Source organism: Atractosteus spatula, chromosome 1 (genome assembly GCF_055471065.1).
Source record: "Atractosteus spatula isolate fAtrSpa1 chromosome 1, fAtrSpa1.hap1, whole genome shotgun sequence".
Classification (NCBI taxonomy): Eukaryota; Metazoa; Chordata; class Actinopteri; order Semionotiformes; family Lepisosteidae; genus Atractosteus; species Atractosteus spatula.
Window position 1 is genome coordinate 13,416,824 of NC_142706.1, and position 22,021 is coordinate 13,438,844.

General features: G+C 40.0%; 2 protein-coding genes across 4 annotated transcripts in view; one reads left to right on the forward strand and one right to left on the reverse strand.

Annotated features, from left to right (window-relative positions):
• Positions 1-11,684, forward strand: part of aimp1a (aminoacyl tRNA synthetase complex interacting multifunctional protein 1a) — a 35,805-nt gene extending 24,121 nt beyond the window's left edge. For all 3 annotated transcript variants that reach the window (XM_088918039.1, XM_088918038.1, XM_088918040.1), the window contains exons 6-7: positions 9,159-9,327; positions 11,406-11,684. In XM_088918039.1, the coding sequence (XP_088774165.1) occupies positions 9,159-9,327; positions 11,406-11,572 (336 nt within the window). In that variant the 3' untranslated portion in view covers positions 11,573-11,684. The remainder of the gene's footprint in view (positions 1-9,158; positions 9,328-11,405) is intronic.
• A 1,263-nt stretch (positions 11,685-12,947) lies between these two features.
• LOC148840651 (GTPase IMAP family member GIMD1-like) lies at positions 12,948-19,320 on the reverse strand. Its single transcript, XM_088918438.1, has 3 exons — positions 19,222-19,320; positions 18,474-18,921; positions 12,948-13,941 (listed from the first exon to the last, which is right to left on the reverse strand). Exons 2-3 carry the CDS (start codon positions 18,861-18,863, stop codon positions 13,603-13,605), a joined length of 729 nt encoding a protein of 242 aa, XP_088774564.1. The 5' UTR covers positions 18,864-18,921; positions 19,222-19,320; the 3' UTR covers positions 12,948-13,602.
• Between the last annotated feature and the right edge of the window lie 2,701 nt (positions 19,321-22,021).

Here is a 22,021-nt window from a genome sequence, read left to right on the forward strand (position 1 = left end):
TCTGGACAAAAGTCTCAGCTTAGAAAACATCTTTTAAGTATTTCCCCTAGCAGTTGCCTGATGAAGTTTTTTTTTTCCTGCCTTAAACACAAGTTCTAAAATATTTGTTCCATGTGTGAATCCAGACAGGCGTCCAGACTATATTTCTTATCACGTGAACTCTGTCTAACATATTGTAATAAAATAAAAAGTTCATGTTAAAGCAATTGCATCACTTCAAGGGGTTTATTCCTAGTGGGTGAAGTGTTTAGCTTCAAGTGAAACTGATCAGTTTAGGAATATGGTGGCAAAGTGGTCTCTTCTGCTTATCACTTTCCAATCCCTGGGAGGGCAAAGCCACCATCCCAACAATTTCCAGGACTTAAATGGGATCACTTGAGTACGATGTGCAGCTACTGAATTCCCAAGTGGATAGACTCATGGTGCTTCGTCTTTGAAATCAATACAACCCCCCCATTCCCCTCTCCTGAAATGTAACAGCCTGATGTCAAGGCTGTTTACTTACTAACTAAGCCTCCCTGGGAGCCACAAGTTATGGGGGTCTGGCAGATCCCCCACGATCCTACAGGCCACCCCTTCTACATTTTGTAGCAGATCAGGGAAGACCACACTGCGAGAAGACTGCGGTCTTTTTTCAGATGCATTGATATTCTCCCGGGAGCTGCTATCCCACAAACCACGAGTGTTCAAAATCTGTGCCTGTCGACTTGGACCACGCAGTGCACACAGTTTTGTAATGGTGGTTAGAAGATGGTTTCTGGGGCACAAACAAAGAAATAAGCAGGAGTCTGTCCACACCACTGCAGCTTTGCAAAAAAAAAAGAGTAGAAAAGTGTTTCTACCCATGCAGGGGAGGCCTTTTGAATACAGCAGTTTGCTGAAGACTGTTAAGAAGCACACCCCGTGCTTGGCACTACTGGCACCACAATCTGTGTTTGGCATCTCTATGTATTTTTTTCATGCTTTCCGTAAAAATAAAGTAAAATAATTTTAGATTGTTTTCATAAATTAACATGCAAACTCAGTTGACTGCTCTTTGACTTGGATCGTCTAAAACCAGCTATTATTTTAATAATACATTCTATGTATAAGAGCTCGTCATAAAAACTGCGGAAATTACAAAAAAAATCTAATGTCGTAAAACTAGAGCAGAGAAAAAATATAAATGAAAAGTTACAGGAAAAAGACAAGCCCACAATAAGTGATCCACAAAGCTCCACAGTTATGGAAGTACACAGTAGATGGCTCTATTGCCCATTGTGTGGAGCCTGGTCACAGGTTTGAATAAGAACTGAATCAGCAGATCTTACATCAAGTGTTGGACTGCACTCAAGCAATAACTTGTTAAATGGTCCTGGAGCTAGAGCATACCATTCTTTATACTTCAGCAGAACCTTAAAATCCATTCTAAATTTCAAAGGGAGCCAAAGTAATTTACGCTGGACAGGAGATTTATGCTGTGGTAGTTTTAGTTAGCACATGAGCCACAGAATTCTGGACACAATAAAACATATTTATTAACTTAGTCAATAATCCAGTAAGTTGTTAGAATGATTTAATCACGATGAAAAAGAAAGTGAGTATAACCCCACTCTCGGTTACACAATTTACTGTAGCTTAAGAGTCTACTGTTAAATGTTCGTTTCATTTGCAAGTAAATGAAATGTGAATGTCGTCACCATGATTATGAAAACCAAGACTATGGTAGTAAATAAGCTAAGAGGGAACATAGAGTGCCCTGCAAAGTTGACGTTTTGTTAAAAAAGCAAAAAAATTCAGTGTAAAAAATGCAGATCAGTTTTTAAAGAAAAGTTGATGATGCATCAACCTTAAATTCAGGAGCAGTCCAATAAATTGAAGAGTCACAAAATTGGAGTAATGGTCTCTGTGTATGATCAGAGTTGTTTTAACTTCCAAGTAGAACCCGTCTCTGCATGTTTCCTCAGATGTTAAATTATAAGCTACAACTCGCGTAGTGATGTGACAAATCAACCATGAAAACCAAGGAGATTTTAAAACGAGTGAGGGATGAAGTGGTAAAGAGGTACAGATCAGGAGAAGGTAATGTATTCCTTGAAGTATGATGAAGTAAGTACCTGTACACCAGCCCTCCGTTATCTTGATCAGGCCGCTCTCCAAAACTGAGCAGAAGGGCAAGCAGGAAACTTGATTAGGATTGCCAGTGTGACTTGGACTGATCTGTATAATTCCATCTCTGAAATGGGAATTGTACATATATCCCAGTACCCCACACAAACAAGTGTGGCCTAGGACAGAAATAGACTCAATTTTCAAATGGTTTGCTATTAGCCAAATAGGCTAACGTAAAACAAATGTAGTAAAATGTCACAGTTGTCAATATCAAAAGCCACTGGCTTTAATGTCTTGAGGAGGTTTTGAGAATGGGTCTGATAGTAGATCAATGAAGTAGAAAATTTCACTTCAAGGTCTCATTGATAAGGTTAGATAACAAATTTTGGTTCGTTTAAGGTAAATTTTCAGTGGGTCTGGTCTTAAGATGGCCATTTCCAATGATTGTAGGCTAGAATGGTCCACGGCACAAGAAATAACCATAACCAATGCCATTCATAGACCTAGTTATCTATAGCTGACATGGTGAGTACAACCAAGCGGCTCAATTTAGCTAAGAAATCAGCAGTAGCCTACCAATCAGGAGAATAAACGGATATAGAAATTGGAAGAAAGTAAAATATTTATAGTGGTTAGACTGAGGCGTGTTGATAGTTCAAACTTGGAAACTTGGCAGTTTTCGGGGGATTGTGGATAGAGTCTTTTAACAAATGTTAACAAATGTCTTCAGATCTATAGGCTGCAGCAGCAACCGCAACAGCTAGATGTGTCTAATGGCCTTCTCGAGACTTTGTTCTTACAGCATGAATGCCAAATTTACCAGCAGAGGTTGAACTCGACATAAAACTGGTTACAAATGAAAGGAGGTCAATCAGACCCTCTAACTGACTTGGTTTGAGACCCCGTTAAATTTGAAACCATGCACTCAAAGGATATGACACTATGTAAAGGACCCACATTTAGATCCGCATCTACACAATGAATGACTGATAAAACACCAGCGTGGTTAGGCACTTGTGACCGAAACCAAATATTTACCTTGTTCGACAGCAAAAAAATATGTTCAGTAGGTGCTGAGTTTCACTTAGAAAAACAATTTATATAATGATGGTTTATTATAGAAACTATTGTGTAGTTCTTTATGAAAGAAGGCTTTGAATTGGAGTTGTAGGATGTTGATCCTTTATGAAAATTGTGCATACAGAGAATAGGGGTGAAGATATGACAGAATAGCACTAATGTTGAAGTGAGACGTGTTATTATAGACAAAGCTGAAGCTGTGTTGATAGTTGGTACAAAATTCCCAGGCCACAGTGATCATGTAACTCAGAAACAAAAGAAGTGAGACATCCAAAACATAGTATATTTGTTCCCCCGACATAATTAAAAGTGACTCATATTTCCAGTCAAATAATGTAGCACCATGTTGTACACAATCATGTTTTTGTTCCTGTGTTTGATACGCCATGGTATAGACTCAAAGAAAGGATAAATATGAAAGGAAATAATTTTACGACTAAACAAATTCTGCTGCTGTTCATTTCTCCCCAAAAAAGTATATCATCATTACTCGTGTGCTCTTCTTTTATTCTTTGAATTAATCCTTCAAGAAGCTCTTTGGTTTTTCTAGTTTTTTTATAGGTTTCAGATTTGACTGCTCAAAACATTTCCTAGGAAAAGGAACACTAAACTTTACCAAATTAAAATGTACTTGTTCTTTTTGAAGTACACCTGTTTGGATGAAAAATAAGATAGGGATTCAGAATGAACTTTATAACCACTGTATATGCAGTTAACTTTGAAAATGGTGATTGACAGAAAAGAGAGTGGCTGTTGTATCCTGGCACATTTTCTGTAGTTTTAAAAATATGGAACTAAAATCTGAAGAAAACATTTGGGATTCTTTGAAAAAGAAATGTGGGGATTTTTTTTTAAGCTGAAAATACAATTCGGGTTCATTTTCAAAATCCCACAAAAGGAACAAAAAAAAAACGGAAAAAGAAAAGGCCAGGGAACAAAAAATAATTTCAACTGTTTAATTTTCACGTCGCCGCGGCGGCAGCCTGGAACGTTTGCACCGAATCGCTCCGTGGCCGCCGGCTTATTTATAGCGCTGCTGGCCAGCGGCGGTATGCGAAATTGGGGCCTGCGGTGACCCCCCGCAGCACGGAAAGGAAACCGCGCGGGGGTTTTTTTTTGCCTCTCGGATGGAAGGACGAACAGGAGAATCATGGGTTCCGCTCGCCGTAATGACAATATTCGGTCTGCCGCACGGAGGGCTGTCTGGCCTTTCCCTTTCATAACGGTCCTGCGGCGAGACTGCGGCCCGAGGGCACAGGAACCAGGGCAGCCACCGCTGCTTTGATTTCTCTATTTATTTTCTTTTTCCTTTATTGGAGGCCATGCAGTATCTCGGAGAGTCAACGTGGCATGGCGGCCTGCCAGAGAGCCAGCACTCCCTTTCCAGTGAGCGAAGGGAAATGGCAGGGGAGCGTGCAGCACGGGGCGCTTGGAGCCCACCTTGTCCCCCGAAGCCGTTTTATTGCGCCTGAGATGTATGAAGCTACGAACAGTGCTTGCCTGTTCATAAAATATAGCTCTGTCTTGACAAGCTAAGGTTCCCTTTGTGCCGAAAATAAGTGTTTTCAGGCCTCATTTCCCATGCGTGAGGTTTAATGTTAAGTGTGTTGGATTTAAAAACCGTAGATGATTTGGCATAATTACAGCATTCATGCTTAGCTAGACCCCCACTTAGTCCTTAAGTCAGCAGATGTGACCTGTTGCATTAAGAAAAAGACAGCAGATGCACTGCATTGCCGAGTCTTCTAACAAAATATAAGCTAAAGCTAAAACTTCCAGGATTTTGTAGGTGTAATTTAGCCCAGAAATGACTGTTTACCAGTAATTACCAGTAAAAATATTAAAATATAGTACATTTTATGCCAAATAAAGGGTTTATACTACTATAAGAACAGTTTATCTCTTTTGTTTATGGATTAGAATGCCTGGTTATTTTTTTTGACAAATTATGCTTGACACATATGGTGGCAGTCTCACTGTTGGCATTTTCAGCCTTTTTCTGTAAACCTCATAAGGGTAAATTAAAACATTTTTTAATTTATGTAGAGACATACTAATAATGCACAACATCATTGGCCTCTGCAAATGTGTAGCTGTTACAAAAGCAGTATTTTTTTCTAATTAATTTACAAACTATCTGCAATCCACAGGCTTCTCCCATTAAAGCAAAGGAATTGATGCCCAGATTTTATTTACTTGGTAAACTTGTTTTTAATACTTAAAACTGTTTTTTTTGCAACCTTGCAGAAATAGAAAGCTCCATATCTTATTTCCAGGCAATGGGAATATGATTTTTGTGATAGAATGATCGATGAATTTTTACTTCCATCTATCTCATGTATCCTTGTCTTGTATATAAAGTAAAGATAAGATAAGATCACTTCATTGGCCATATACAATTTCTTGCATTAGGAATTCGTCTTTCTGCACACCCCAGCTTGCTCTCCATGAGACACACAGCCGGGGAGAGAGAAGCTTGGGGTCAGAGCGCAGGGTCAGCCATTGTACAGCTCCCCTGGAGCAGTTGGGGTTAAGGGGCTCAGGGGCCCATCAGAGTAGGATTCCCCTGCTGGCTGCGGGATTTGAACCGGCAACCTTCCAGCCACAGGCGCAGATCCTTAGCCACAGTGAGCTAAAGAGCAATGTTAGATTTGTGTTAATAAATGTTTAAGAAATATTCTGAAAAATGGACAGTTTGCTCTATGTTGATTTTCTGAAGAATTTTAGCAAACCATCAGTAGATTCATAGCGCTAATAGTGCCTGTTAGGTTATTGTCAGAACTAATAGTTGCACATTAGTGATGAAATGTGGATAATTTATCATTCCACAAAACCTGTTGATGGTAGATTGGTCGTTAATAGCAGATCTATCAAACCCTTATTAATGTACTATAATTTAAGGACAGTAGAGCTACTCCTAAGCATTTACAGAATATTATACAGTCAAGCATTTTGGATTTAGAATATACTATTACTAGTGTGGGGACATCCAGATCTGCCTGAGAGGTTTTACAAAAGCATAGCAGAACTTTGCACCAGAGGCTTTGCAAGGCCAAAATTGACAGTTCTTACTTGCCAAAGAACCCCGTCGGCCTGAAATGAACCCAGCGTTTTCACCAGTATCGGGTTCCACAGCAGAACCAGAAAATCTTCTCTGGTAAACCACTGGAGTTGTTTATGAAGGTTGGAAATATTGTGTTACCAACACAACGTCAGCTGATCAGTAGAGATACCATTGCATGTAGTCACTGGTCCCGAAGGATTTTGAAATCCAAATGTTAAATGGTGCGTGTGGAAAATGAATTTATAAGAATGTAACACAGCTTGGACTTTGCCCAGATCATGTCAAAAGTTCTTCCTACTTTTAACATCCCACAGACCACCCATGAATCCTCCCCTCCAGCAGGAGCATTTCATGCCTTTTCATACACTTGTCTAAACGCCAGTCAAACAGCACCTCAGAATAAGCTGTTTTATCTGGTTTATGTTATTGCTGAAGGGATTACAGAGCAAGCAAAGCTGTACCATACAGCTGTCCTATGGTGTTAATGCTGGAGCAGTATTATGGTAATGATGCAAGAAACATTTATACTCCTCTTTATAGTGGGATAATTGTGACAGTGCGGAGTGGGAGGGGCCGCGGCGAGCACCGGTTAAAAGTCAACGCCCCGGGTGAGGGAACAGAAGCACCTGTGTGAGATTAGCAGGGACCAAAAATAATACAAAAAGAGTGGGGAAAAATAAACAAAAAGGCAAAAAGAAAGTGTACCGCTGTGCCTCATGAGCTCCAGGCTGGGCTTACCCTATTTAACAGGGTCCAGCCTGGGAAAAAAAGAACCGCTAGCACAGTGGCAACCAGACTTGTCTCACCCTATTTAGTGTGGTCCAGTCTGGTTGAGCAGGGCGCTTAAGGCGAGAACAAAACAAGAACTTAGTGTGTAAAAAAAAAAAAGTGTGCGCGCGCCTGCCCCGGTGAAAGTGTGTGATAGGACAGGCAAAAAGAAGAAAAGAAAACCTTACACGGCTGTAAGCTCCCCCCTTCCGGGGGTGGCCCTGCTCGTCCCGTCAGGGGGTGTCCAGTGTGCCTTTATAGGACCTGCCCAGCTGTGGCCCTTCGTCTAGAAGCCAGGAGAGCTGGGACTACAAAGGCGAGGCTCCGCCCTTCTACCAGGGCTCCGCCTCCACACTGGACACGCCCCCGCGTAATACCACATAATCTTACTTCTTTGTAGATATTTATAGTATCCATAGTATCATAGGTGCTTTTATTGTCTTTTCATGTATTTCACACTCTATAATTAGCCATTTGAGACATGGTTACACAATTTTATGCCCGTTTTATTCTTTACTGATGGAAAGACCCAATACAGTTCTCAAATCTGGGTTTCATGTTTTGGAGCATATATCTGGTGCCTGAAATTAAGAAACCTTTTGCCGTTTCTTGAGCTGATGCAGTTTTATGAGGGGTTAAACAAAAATGTCTAAACAACTAATGGAGAGTTTTGTCCCGATTTTGATTTTTAACTTTTGAGAGTTCTAAGTAGTCCGTGTCTAGTCCATTGTTTGAGTGCATTCTTATTACTAAAATTAGATTTCAATTTAAGAGATTATGAAACAGACATTTTTTTCCCCTTGGCACATAAAACACAAGCCAATGACTTGCCTTACCCTTTTAAGTTGAAAACTGGCATTTCAGTTTTAATTTGCACTGTATAGTTTAAATGTCTAATATCATTCAGATTGTTTAGTGAAACTGGTGGAGTAGGGAATCTGGTTGGGACTTGTTAGTAAATGTTAGTAAATCAAGTTTTACTAATGTTAGTAAATTTACTAACATATTTACTAAATATGAGGCAATAAGGTGAAAGCTAAAAAGGAAAGTCAGACAAAATTCGAGACTGGGCTGACACCAAGCAGATAACATTTACTGTAGACAAGAGTTCAGTGCAGGAAAAAATGAGCTTTAGATGGTGGAAATAGGAGCTAAAAGAAATAATTAGTGAAAAAGACTGAGGTGTCTGTGGTGACACATGTTCGACAACGTCAGCCTGTTAGATTTCTTCAGAGCCAGCACTCTAGTACAAACCAGAGAGCAGAAGTGAAAGCTTGCAGGGCTGTGTATTTAGAACTGAGATCAGGAGACAAAGGTTTTTCTTCTGCAAAAGGTTGTTCGAATGTAGAACAAGCTCCCCAGTACTAGCCAGTTACTATCAATAAAGACTGCTAGATGGGCCAAATGGCCTTCTCATTTGTAACCTTTCCTATAAATAAAACCCAGCATACATCAGAAAGTTAAAGCCTTTACAAATCATATTTACAGAATCAGACATTTTCTTTAGGGGGGTGGGGGGGGAGAAGTGATGGCTGTGAAAACATCTTTTCATACCAGCAGTACAAAAAATAAAATTGGCCAGAGAAGCACTGCTTTGTAGCACATGGTTGGAAATAACTTTTCTGGGTCATCTGTCTTTGATTAGCATGTTTGGACAATAATAGTTGTTGTGAAAACTAGAAATGTACTTATGATTTCACCAGACGACAGCAGTTACAAATGTTCAGCATTTTCCCTTTTTCGAGATGCCACCCAAGAGTTTATCAACAGTTTAATAGTTTTACAATCACGCGGTCTGCAAGCGCTCATTGCTAGTAAGCATGTGTTCTGCCTAAGCTCTCCCACTACTCCTACAGACATTCTTATGGATGTGGCTGTCCAGCTGTTGTGCTGGGCAAGTTTCCCATGGTAATAGGAGAGTTTTGAAGGGCGTTAAAGAAGAGCGATGTCTATCCATTCCTTGATGTTTGAGCTAGTATTATTGAACTTACCTTTTATGTCTTTGATCTTATGTGTTTTTTTAAATTAATGGACGTCTTAATTTCTGTTTATATTGCCTTATGGAATGTTGATTGTTTCCTCCGTATACTTTCAGCAATACTTTTGTTGGAGAGGGCTAAATATAAACAACTTTTTTTTTTTACCTTTCTGATAGATGCAAAACCGAATGGCTGTCCTCCTGTGCAATCTGAAGCCGGCGAAGATGAGAGGGGTATTGTCCCAAGCCATGGTGATGTGTGCTAGCTCACCAGACAAAGTGGAAATCCTTGACCCACCCAGTGGAGCTGCTCCTGGGGACAGAATCACCTTTGATGGCTTCCCTGGTTTGTACCCTTTTCATTTGACACTTTGTATCGTGTGATCCTTAATCGTATTCAAGCACAATGTCCGTATTTGCCCCACCTTTTCTTCTCAGTTCTTCCAAAAATTCACCTTGCTCAAAAATAAGGATTACGAGTATTTTGCTTTCCTCTGCACTTTTTTTGGATGTCATGCCATTGGATGTGAATAAACTCCTGATTCTACCAGGAAAACGTGTTAGTTCTGTCCTGTGCGTAACATTGGCTATAAACGGAATTGGTATATTGCAAATATTTGCCCCATGCAAGGTAATCGCACTCTGCACTGTGGATAATTTCAGAGATCCCTGCCCTTTACTAGCATGTATCTTGTGTGATGGACCCCCTGAAAGCATGATTTGCTGGGACATTTTAAGTAGAGATTTTGTCAAGCGTAGACTAACCAAGAACATAATTTAGCACATGTAGTGTTCATACACAAATTCTGCTTTGTGTTTACAATCTGTCGCTGAAGTAGCGCCCTCTTCATACGCATGTTCCTTTGCACAAACAGGCTGACGGCCATTCCTTCAGAAAAATCTCAGAGTACTCGAAGCTGAAATTGATTAGTCTCTGAGGCCCAGATCACACTCTGAAGTCTTACAAATGTAGTTACATAATATATGTCGGCTTTCAGATTGTGGAAAATTCCTTGACAGAGGGCTGGAATAGAAACCAAGGTGTCAAAGCACAAATGAGGGCAAGGTAGCAAGGTCTTGGAATATTATACTTTGATCTTAAAAACACATATATATCCATGCAGTTTTTCATGTAAGGTTTCCTACACATATTTTCCTGATTTAAACAATCACAGTTGAGTTGTCATGAGTTAATTGAAACCATAACGTGGGCTAGAATAGACCTTGGGCCTGCGCTTATTTTTTGTATATGGTTGACTTTCAGTTTCCAGCTCTGAGAAGAGGGTGATGCATTTTACAGTGTAGATATTTTATGTGCTTTTGTGTTATTTCTGTGATGTGAAGCCCTGTGTTCTCTGACTAAGAAAAGCCTGCCCACCCGTTGCTGCATTTGGACATTTGTGCAGTGCTGCTTAGGAAATCCCAGTGGGCTGTTAAAGCTGCAACATCTAGACTGTGTGGCTCGAGGTGTGGCCAAGAAACGTGCACTTGTTGATCCTCCCAGGAACCCAAGCAATTTGACAAACCCTGTGGCTAACTTTGTAATATGATTGTTTAGGAGTGGAGTTTTAAGGACAGTGTCAGTGTGAAAATATAAAGTTTTCTTCATTGTTCCTAGCTTTCCCAAAACGTGGGGTTTCTGATGACGTCAGAAGTCCCTTCTTGTTTTTTAAAAAGCGACTACAGTACGTTTTTCCTTCTTGATCTAATTTTGCGAGCCCTACCAGAAGATGTTTGTTTTCAAAGGGATCTCTAGCCAAAACAATTTTACAACTTCTGCTCCATTGAAGCCGTTTTCAGGTTGGCCACGGAAGCATGGAAAAACTGTCTCATTTCCAGCTGTTCTTTGAACTGCCTGATCATAAAACTCGGTTATGACTGTGTATTCTCTCAACAGGATGTTTACAGCAAGGCTCAGGAGAGACTCGGGACTTTTTGTATTCAGTTGACTTTTTCTAATTCTACAGATCTGGTGCGAGGAAGTTGATGCCAAATACAAATACTTTGAAGTAAAAAAAACATGAGAGAGATATGAGAGCATGACATTTTTTTTTTCTGTGGTACCAAACTCTGCCTTACATGAAGGTACCAACACATGTCACGTTACCAAACCTGGTCTTCCAAGCTGGACTATAGCCCAGTCATGGCACAGTATGTTTCAGGATGTCCCAAAAATAAGATTGCTGGAACAACTGGCATGGATCAACTAAAGATTGCCAAACTCAGTGAGATGGGTTAGGATGATGACCGACGAAATATGAATCTAAGGGCTCCTTCTTTACCTCTTGTGAAGACACTGAAATGCCTGTTCTGGTCCTGATGAGAATGGCGTTCAACACTGAAACGTGGTGTTGCCTAAATATATGCATGTGTTAATTATCCTCATCTTTCAGAGAAGTGATTGTTCTGCATCTCTTTTTAAAGGCGAGCCCGACAAGGAGCTGAACCCCAAGAAGAAAGTGTGGGAGCAGGTTCAGCCGGACTTGCGCACCGATGGTCAGTGTGTGGCAGTGTACAAGGGAGCTCCTTTTGAAGTCAAAGGCAAAGGAGTCTGCAAAGCTCAGACCATGAGCAACAGTGGGATCAAATAAAGCCTGGAGCTCGGGTCCCGACTTGAAAAGAGAAATTACTGACTGTCATGTAGAAGGAGTGCAGTCTGGTCAGTGATGGACGAATGTAGCACAATAAAGGTTTTGAAACGGATCATCAGTAATGGTTTTCATTTCTTAATCGATCCATTTTAATCTAAACCTGCAACAGGTGGCAGTGTGGGGTTGTGGTTAGGGCTCTGTACTAGAAGGGTGCGGGTTCAAGTCCTGGATGGGGGCAAGGCTGATGTGCCCTTAAGCAAGGTCGTTCACTCACAAAGCTCTAGTAAAGTGCCCGGCTGTGTAAATGGAAGACAAATGTAAGTCGCAAGGGATGAAAGCAGCAGCCAAAAAAATACGTAATTATTAAAAATTATTCTTGACATTTTGTTGTGCTGCTTTGATGAGCAGAAAGAAATGTAAATACAATACTTGCACATCTGCGAATGACCCCATGAGATGGGATTTCCTATGGTTATGTTTGACAGCTGTTCAAGGTTCTCGATGAATTCCAGTTGTTTTCTAAACAAATCTGGTATGTCTTTGGGAAAATCCTGTATGGTAGCTGTAATAGAGAGATTTGAAATGTATTTCCTTCTTTGAAACCTGGTTTGAGGAGGCGTTTTTGTAAATGAAAGTCAGATCCAGAATTTTCCCCTTTGTTCATATAATTTTTTGAGCGTCTCTTGACTGTAATGCTGTGCTCATAAAGTTACCAGTGAAAAGGTTCAACCGTATAAGAGAAATTGTAATCCTCTTGCTCTGTTGCTCTGTGAACCATTTTATCAAAAAAGATTGTCTAGAGCAAAAGACTCTGGGCCAGGAGGAGGCTATATCCTGATTTTCTTCTGCTTGCACCTTATTAATTTTTGGCTACATTATTTTTCACTTGCTTAAGTTTGTTTTGCTCCTAAGCAACCTCTTGAAATTGAGTTTAAAATTACTTTCCCAGCTACTTTATAATTCGCTTTGGCCCTTTGGTTTAATTTCACCCTAGGAATTAATGTGTTCATCTTTAAATGTTTAATTGTATCAGTAGTAATGACGTAACTGCAGAAACTCTGCAACATGGTTAGGAGCTCTTACAGAATGGATTTAAAATGCTGCCAAACCCTGCTGTGTTCTTCCTTCGGTATTTATACTTTTAGAAATCCTGTGTGCAATGCAGTGCACCTTGTATTGATATATACTTAGTATAATCTAACCCATACACTCCTGTTTGTTCTAATTTGACAAATAAATGGGAAGTTTTGCATTTTAAGTAACTTTCTAAAATCTTAATACTGATAATGCGGGAAAATTAGAATTTTACCTATGCATTTTTCATGTCAAAATGAAATTGATCAATACAAAAAGAAAAATCACCACAGCATTTTAAAATATGAATATTCAGCCAAGTTTATTTGTAAGCCAAGGACAACACCTAGGTTTGTATCAAGAATCGAGTTAACATTCGTATGTTGAGTTTACTTACTTTTCCAAGCCAAACCAGCATACCACATTTATTGACGGGGAACGGTTGGAAGTAAATTTCATTCTAATGAGAAACATGCCTGGATACTTGGGCTGGATTACTCCCCCAACCCGCATACTCAGAAGGAAAGTGAATATCAGATATATGTAGAAATTTTCTATGATGTCAGGATAGCTTCATGGATAGCTTGAAACTAAATTGACTTAAAAAACACAATCAGATCACGCATTTAGCAATATACAGAAGGAGATATCTTAAATGTGGATTCTTTAGACCGCAAGGTTTCATTGCTTGAAAGTGGTGCTCACAGTGTTCCATTGATAGTGATGAGTAGTGATAGGAAAAAGTCCTTTTAGGGCGTCATTTTAATTTAAGGTTGGCTTTGATAGAGAGGTTGGACTGATGTTTACCAATTTAAGATGGGCATACCTGACTGATTTATTGCAAGTTGCCTTTCCCTTTGAATGGCGTGTTAACTAGTTTTCTTATACTTGGATACATCAAGACTCAAATCCCACACCTCATTATGCATTTCTCACTTTCAGTAAGGACTGGTTGTTTATGTACCTTTTTCTGGCACCGCAAATTCTTGATTCTGACCGCAAGTAATCGCTGTGTCAGGGTTTATGGAAACTAAAAACTTGAAAGGGAGTTCTCTGTGTTTGTTTTGCCTTGAGAGTTTGGCCAGTTTCTCCAAAATCGGTCTTCTTTCTTCCTGGAGCCAGCCCATAGAGTTGTCCACAAAGTGATGCCTGCTCTCCACGGCGTCCAGCAGAGTCCTTAGGGTACCAGAGGCCTGTTTTAAGTGCTCCCCCTCTTGGACTCCAGCTTTCTGCAGCGCGTCCCGGTGGGTGATGAGTAATAAGGCATGATTCTTCCAGTCTGATCCAAAAAGATCCTACAATAACAACAGAGGCTTAGCAGCAACACAAATTTGATTCGTTTTGTTTTTTCCCCCGATTCTAACAGCCACCTCCAAGCAGGAACCTGCCCTCCTATTACCTGGTTCCCACTGACCCAGGTCTCTAGATCTCATTTAGACGTTGTATAGTACATCTGGCCTTAAAAGTCAGACACATTTCCAAGAAACTTCACATATCAAAGTACTAAAGAAATGATATCCCTTGCAATTCAAGGATCAACGCCACTTGTGTGCTATATGAAAATCACAAGTAAAGTTTTGGGTGATTTAAAAACATGTAAAATGAAAATATTACATCTGCATCTCCAGATTCAGTTATAGATTCAAGTTCATAAATCATCAGATACAAAAATCCCAAATCTGAAAAAGCACTCAAGAATGTAATATCTTAAATCTCCAGAGACAGGTGATCCAAGTTAGTATCTTCAGTGCATCTTGGGAAAAATGACATTGGAGGCATTTAAATCTAGGTTTGTCAGTGTGCCCAAAGGTAGGCCTCGTTAGACTGCTATTTTGTTCTATTTAACAACATATGTCCGAAATGTCATAAATAAGACCAGGAAAGTTTGGCATCATGGATGTGCAGTACACTGTGACAGTTGAAACAGCTGTCCCTCTTTGGGGTTAAATTCTCCAGTAATTACAGGGAGATTTCAGATCTTTCAAATTGCTTGAATATCTGTTAAATACCAGCTACCCTGGACCTAAGCCAAATTGCAATGTTACAAAACGCAATCAGATACATGTGGAAATACCAACATATCCTATAAAGCTTACACATCAGAGCTCTCCGAGTTCTGGAGAAAAGTGAAAAGTGCTTAAAATATATTTTCCAGGTGAGGTTTTTTGGAAAGAGTGAAGTAAGTGAAGACTAGCCAAAATATGGATAACTATGCCACTGAATTCTGACAAAGGACTGTGGAATCTGTTTCTTATTATCTTCTCCCAGACAGTAAACACCTTTCTGTTTTATTGTTACTCCGAATGTGAGATGTACAAGGTTTTCATTAACAATCTAAGAATTTGAACAATTTCTGCATACCTGAACCTGTCAATGTCATTCGACGTTAAGAGACAGAAAATGAAAAAAAAGGTGGTTTTGTGAAAGTTTAAAACATATTTAATGATAGGCATCATAAAATCTGCTCAGTTTAGGGCTTTCTTTCTGAAATCTTTTGAAAATGTTTTTCTGTAGAGTTATTAAATTAGTTTAAGTCAAAAGTGGCAACATATGTTGATAGGAAGTTTCTGAGGCACTGCAATTGGTTGTGCATTTCCAAGGCTATTTTCAATCAATTTTTAAATTAATCACAGAAAATTATTATTTCTTTAAATACGATGTTCAACTTGTATTCAATATTTTATTTAATATATATAAACACTTATTAGAATACTAGCTAGACTATGCAAGTGACCAGACCAAAGGCAGTATGAATTATGTTTATCTCATCTGACCTCCAGCCTTGAAAGATGGTTGCAATTAGCTGTTATTTTGAAGTTATGGGTTTCTAAAATGATAGGTTTAATACTTTGTCATAAACATGTCATTTCTGGCGAACAGTTTTTTCTTCTGAAGAATTTTACTTACAAGCAGAGAGCAGGTCACTTTTTCTTCAAACGTCCTTGCAATATATTCTCACAGACCTCACACACTGATATACAGTAGTATGTTCAGAAAGAAGTACACCATCCCAGTCTGATAAACATGCACATTAGTAAAGTAGCCACCATATTTTCTGCTGAGATGAACTGTCTTCTCTTCCTTCCCAAGCCTCTGATACACTACAAGGTCATATGGTAGCATGTTCAGTCCACACAGTTCAAATAGTACCTCCTTCTTCATTCAAAATAATGGTAAAAGTGTGGTAAAACACAGAGATGTGCCAACGCATGATGCCAACTGATGGGATCCAAGACAAAGCATGGTACAAATGTGGAAAAGGTACAAAATTACTTTGCAGATTTACTGTGGTAAAAATATAGGGGAGCTAACAGTATACTCAGCAACATAAATCCTTAAGTAAGTATATATATAAAATTAAGGGGCCGGGGCTCTAAAATAGTGTTTTCTATTTTTAAAAAAACCTGCTGTCTCTAAAATTTCTTTATAGTTTTCAGATCTTTCAGTCCAATAACTGTCAAGTCCATTATGTCCATTTCATCAAGCTTTGGCAAAAGGTGTTTCTCCAGCCAGACAGACAGCTCTTCTAAGGACAAAAAGCCAGTATTAAAAGCCTTTTATCTGGAAAATGTCTACATAGTGTTACGGTCCTTTGTTGGAGTGTTATGATTTTTTCTAAATGCCTTCTCCTCTTTTCCCAGGTGTTGCCAATTAATTAAGTAGATGAGGTGGGAGCATTTAAAAGGGGAAGCTGAGACTACAAACAGGGGGGTCTGAGAGATCGGATATGAGGAACAGAGATGGTTGAGCGGTGTGTGGTTTTTGGGATGGGGAAAGACGTGCTGTGTGTTTCTTTTTGTTTTCATTTTGGTTTGGTTAGTTAGTGTAGATAGGTGTAGAATGTGGAAGACTTTTTTTTAGACACAGCCTTATTGTTTAGACACAACCACCTTTTTTTCCCGGTTTTAGTCTACCTAGTTTGTTTATTTTTCTTTTACAGTCAGTTTTGCTTTTTTTTTTCTTACCCCTCCTGAGTTGAATATGAACGTTGACTTCTGGTTCCCTGGATTTGCGATGATAATACTGTAATGCATACGGCCGCCTTTGCAGGTTGTTCGAGCCGGCTTACCAGCGCGGTGACGTCACCGCCCTTCCCTGTGAATAGCAGGGACCGCAGCAGTCGGGCGGACGGGAGATTTCCCTTTAGCTCAACTGGCTGGGTGCCTGTTGAGTGATGCCGGAGGCCCGGGTTAGAGTCCCCAGCGGTGGGGGGCCGACCTGAGGTGGCAGCGGCGAGGGCGCATACCCACGTGAACCCGGCAGGGCTACTTTGGTGTCAGGTGCGGGATGGGATAGCCCTTCGCCGAGGACGGCGAATTAAGCGGGGGAGAGTGTAACATATACGACCGACATTGCAGGTTGTGCGAGCTGGCTTACCAGCGTGGTGACGTCACCGCCCTTCCCTGTGAATAGCAGGGACCGCAGCAGTCGGGCGGATGGGAGATTTCCCTTTAGCTCAACTGGCTGGGTGCCTGTTGAGTGATGCCGGAGGCCCGGGTTAGAGTCCCCAGCGGTGGGGGGCCGACCTGAGGTGGCAGCGGCGAGGGCGCATACCCACGTGAACCCGGCAGCGCTACTTTGGTGTCAGGAGCGGGATGGGATAGCCCTTCGCCGAGGACGGCGAATTAAGCGGGGGAGAGTGTAACATATATGACCGACATTGCAGGTTGTGCGAGCTGGCTTACCAGCGTGGTGACGTCACCGCCCTTCCCTGTGAATAGCAGGGACCGCAGCCGTCGGGCGGACAGGAGATTTCCCTTTAGCTCAAAGGTCCCTGTTGAGTGACGCCGGAGGCCCGGGTTCGAGTCCCCAGCGGTGGGGGGCCGATCTGAGGTGGCAGCAGCGAGGGCGTATACCCACGTGAACCCGAGAGTGCTACAATACAATTAGTTTGTTTTCCCTGGAGAATCCGATCTCTCAGGTGTTCTTTTTATGTTGCGGCTTTTGGTCAAACCCTAGACATATTTTTAAGGTCTAACATTAACATTCAGTCTTAATGTTAGACATTTAAAAACCTGTCATGATGAAGTGAATGCAAATAAAAAAACAGGCACATTACTTAAACTGCTGAGACAACATCGTGATGTCTTAAGTTATGTTATTCAGAGCTCTAACAAAAGAAAATATAGATAATGTAATGATTATATATGTAATTAATACCAATGCAGCCTAGAAGCTTACAGCTTAGGCAATTACAACCAGCCTATAGGACTGGGATGGTAATGTAATATTGCTGTCTTAATGGAAAAGCCACTATCCTGTGCATTAAACCTCAGGTAAACACAAACTGCTGACTGTTGGCAGAATAAATCTTAGATTCCTTAAACGGTGGACTCATTTGCAGTACTTTTTGTAGCATACATAGAAAAATGGTTACATTTTTTTTAAACCTGGAAGTAATCAAGTAGTATTAAGACAATATTAAAGTGGGTTGTTTGCAAATTGCATAACCAGGAGCTTTTTGCCAGATGGCATTTTTGACTGTCCTTCAGAATAAACTTGCCAGCTTTTATACAACAACTGTATTGAAGGAACCGGACAGAGCTAATCAATAAAGGAAGATATTTAATTAATTTACTTATGAATTATTCTTGAGCATAATCCGTTTGAGAATCTTGCCCAGCAATCCCAATCAATTTTTGCATAGATATGGACCTAGGTATACGAACAAGAGATTTCTGCAAACCCTTCTCCTGTGGTTTCTACTGAATTGTGAAAAAGTTTCAATCCACGCTGGATCTTTAACCCTTGCTCTGTAAGTGGTAGTAGCAATGTGCAGTAATTCAATTCATGGCGTGTCATGTTGTTGGGGGGAGGCTCTCCTTACCTCAGCCAGCTGGAGAAACTGACAGTCCTCCTCGCACAGTGGGACGTCGGCCCTGACCACAAGCAGCAACACATGTACTCCGTCACGCATTTTCAGCCGGAGAGCGTCCCGGACAGCTTGTTTCACTTCTTGCCGGCTCAGGAGACTGTTGGGGTAGGCTGGGGTATCCAGCACCCTGAGGCGCAAGGCCGTCTCTCTGCCCCGGCGCCGCATGAAGCTGTGGAAGGTCCTGCAACACAGCTGGCACCCCTGGGTCACGGGGCCCAGGGAGAGCCGGCTCTCAAACTCGTGGCTCCCCAGGAGTGTGTTTCCTGTCGCACTCTTCCCACATTGAGGTCTCCCCAGCAGGAGAACTGTGAGAGTCAGCGCATCTAAATCCGCCATCTTCATCCAGACATCTGAGAAGTGACCATTAATCTTGCACTGTTACATATGCAGGACTGTATGCCTATTGATCCAAAGTACATAAATATACATCGACGTGAGTATCATTCTTACTTCATTTAATTAATACACAAGTAAAAACCCCTCTGTTTTAAGTACTGTACATCATTATTGAATTTAGCCTCATTCAAAAAATCCAGTCTTTCCCTTATTTATGTATATATTATATATACAGTATTTCCTTTTTCAAGCTTTGCTCTCTGAGCATTATCCAAGTATACAAGTTATATCAAAATAGAAAGGTTATAAAGAACATTTACAGTCCAAGAGGCTTGACATATGAGAATAATGAACCAGTGCTTACCTTCTGTGAATGAAAATAGGGAAGTATTTATCTGACTTTCAAACATTGTTTATTCAGTGCCTGAGAGAGACAGTTCCCCACTGTTTGTTTTAGTTACAGTTTGACTAAATTATCTGTGGAGTGACAGTGGTCTGTAAGTGTCAGTACAGCAGCTCCGCTTGTTTATGGTTCTTACCCTTCATGGAGAAAGTCCAAAGGTAGAAACTTCTCCAGTATTTCATTGTTGAGTCACCTGTGTGGGCTTTCCCAGTTCAAGAAGGCCATGTTGTGTAAACTAATTATATTATACCTTTTGTTTTAGCATTCAGAAACATTTGCTTTACCAGGACAAATTATTCTTTTCACCACAATCTGAAATGTCTGCCAGTTACTTAGTATACAGTATGGCTCCCTTATCTCTTTCTCAATAATTAAAATAAATCGAAAAGCATTCCCAAATGTAACACATCTGTAATTGTATTTAGTTACAAATGCACTGAGACACGTGCAAAACACAAATACTAAATTCAGAATGTAATTGCAAATATTTAAATGTACACTATGTACAGTACAGAGATGTAAATTAGGAATGTAAGATGCAGAGAAACATGAGCCTATGTCTCATCACAAAGAAGGAGTCAATAATGATTCAGGTTATAGACTAGCCTACAAACTGTACAGTATAGGTTGTCAAATGAACAATGAACATAAATAATTAAATATGTATCTGCAATGGGTCTTGAGTATTTTCAAGACGCAACAGCACTTTTAATAAAATCATTATTTTTACCATGTACAGGATGTACACTGGGGTGGTTTGTGAATATGCTGAAGTTGTTCTTAAATATCACCAGTGTATTAGTTTTTCATGTTGTCCCTCAGTTTGGGGCACATTTATGATGGAACACAAAAAGTTTGAATAAATAACATAATTTTTGTAATGTTGTCACTCTGGTGCTTATAAAAGCTCATATAGACTGGAAAGAAACCCAGCATCAAGGTTTTGGAGTTAAATGAACTTTATTACCATTATTTACAATGCCAAATGTATCCTGGCAAACTATCTGACAGAGTCATAGTGCTGATCCAAGAGTGAGTGTCTGTTCCCTGTACCCCTGCTGCCATAAAAACCCACTGACCTCTGATCTGGATCTGTACCAGACACTGCAGCTTCTCATTTCAATAGTCTTACGCAGCACAAATCCAGATAATACAAATAACCCAGCAGGACGTTTGAATTTTTCAGATTCTAACCACATCATATAATCAGGAAAGCAGACCTCGGGAAATGTTATATCATATGATATAACTCATATAACAATTTAATATATTAAGGCAAGAGTCTCTAGCCCTGGGCCTGCCATCTATCCAGTAGGTTTTACAGGTCATCACAAGACACTTATTGTGATCAGGAACAATCAAACGTGATTTGTTCAATTAAGCAAGTGAAACCCTTGTTTTCTAAATTCTAGAATGTGTATGTGCTCAAAAGTAGAGGCTGCACAATTGCTAGAAGCCTCAGCTGATTCTAAAGCAAAGCCTGAGCCTTGGTGCAAATATATTGCGGTAATCAATTACCTGACTAAAGCAAACAAAATCTCTTGGGCCCATAAACAAAGGACATGCTCTTTTCATTTCATGCAAAGTTTACCAAACATGGCTGCAGTACCAGAAGCTGGAAAAAAAAATTGACAGTTGTTCATTTTTTATGTCAGCTCACTTCTAAGGTGTCACTTCACGTCTTTGAATAATCGTAATTAATAATTATCACGGGAGCAGCAGTGTGGAGCAGTGGTCAGGGTTCTGGACTTGTAACTGGAAGGTAGTGGTTATAAATTCCAGGTGAGACACTGCTGTGTACCCTTGAGCAAGGTGCTTCACCCTAATCGCTTTATTAAAATATCTTGTTATATAAATGGGTGCAAATGTATGTCAAATCAAAGCCTCAGGTAATAAATTAATCATTAATAGGTTTATCAAAATGAGTTAAGCTAAGGTTCAGAGTTAAAAAGCAAAACACAAGAATACTTGCAGGTGGTAGTAATGATTCCTCTAGCTTCTGAGACCAGAATATTGCTCTAAGCCTGAGTTTGTGTTACAGCTCAGAAATATTTATGGAGATTTTTATATTCAGTATATTAGGAACCCAGTTCTCTCTTTACACGGTTAGACACAAAACTAATACATGACTATTAGGTCTTAATGGCATTAGTAAATGAGAATTTAAAACTATTTCAGTTTTGCTTCACATCATGTGAAGGACTGTTTAAAGGACCTGTAATTTCCCATGTCCTAGAGTGAGTTTTGTTTATTTAGTCTGGCGATTGGTTACCTGTGTTGGTTACCTGTGTTGTTTACTTAAAATTGTGATTTTTTTAAGATCAGAAACAGCACAGAATGTTGTAATATGGAGACTCTCATCATTGTCTCTCTCACACACACACACACACTAATAGTTCAGGTGTGAGTGCAAATGTGTTTCATTTTTTTAGCAAAGATCCTAACAACACAAAGACTTTCAAATGGGTGGTGTGCTAGACCCAGACAATTAGTATTCATTCACAATGCCATCTTGACACAATCTGTAGTGCACCCTAGCATTACTGATTAAACTATTTCATGTAATAGGCAAGACAGGATACAAAACCTGTATTCTCCTGACAACACTACTAAAACCTCTAAAGTGAGATAGGGGCTTAAATTAGTCTGAGCAGGATTTTTCTTGTAACACTTCAGTTGTTGCAAATTCTATTGATAAATTCTGTAAAATCCATAATGGAAGCAGAGTATACATTAATATAGTGCTAATAACTTAATAGTA

Excerpts from the sequence above, each read along its gene's own strand:
- LOC148840651 (XM_088918438.1), bottom strand. The coding sequence starts at position 18,863 with ATGAAGATGGCGGATTTAGATGCGCTGACTCTCACAGTTCTCCTGCTG. Across the intron at positions 13,942-18,473 it reads AGTTTCTCCAGCTGGCTGAG|GATCTTTTTGGATCAGACTG; the intron begins GTAAGGAGAGCC and ends TTGTTATTGTAG.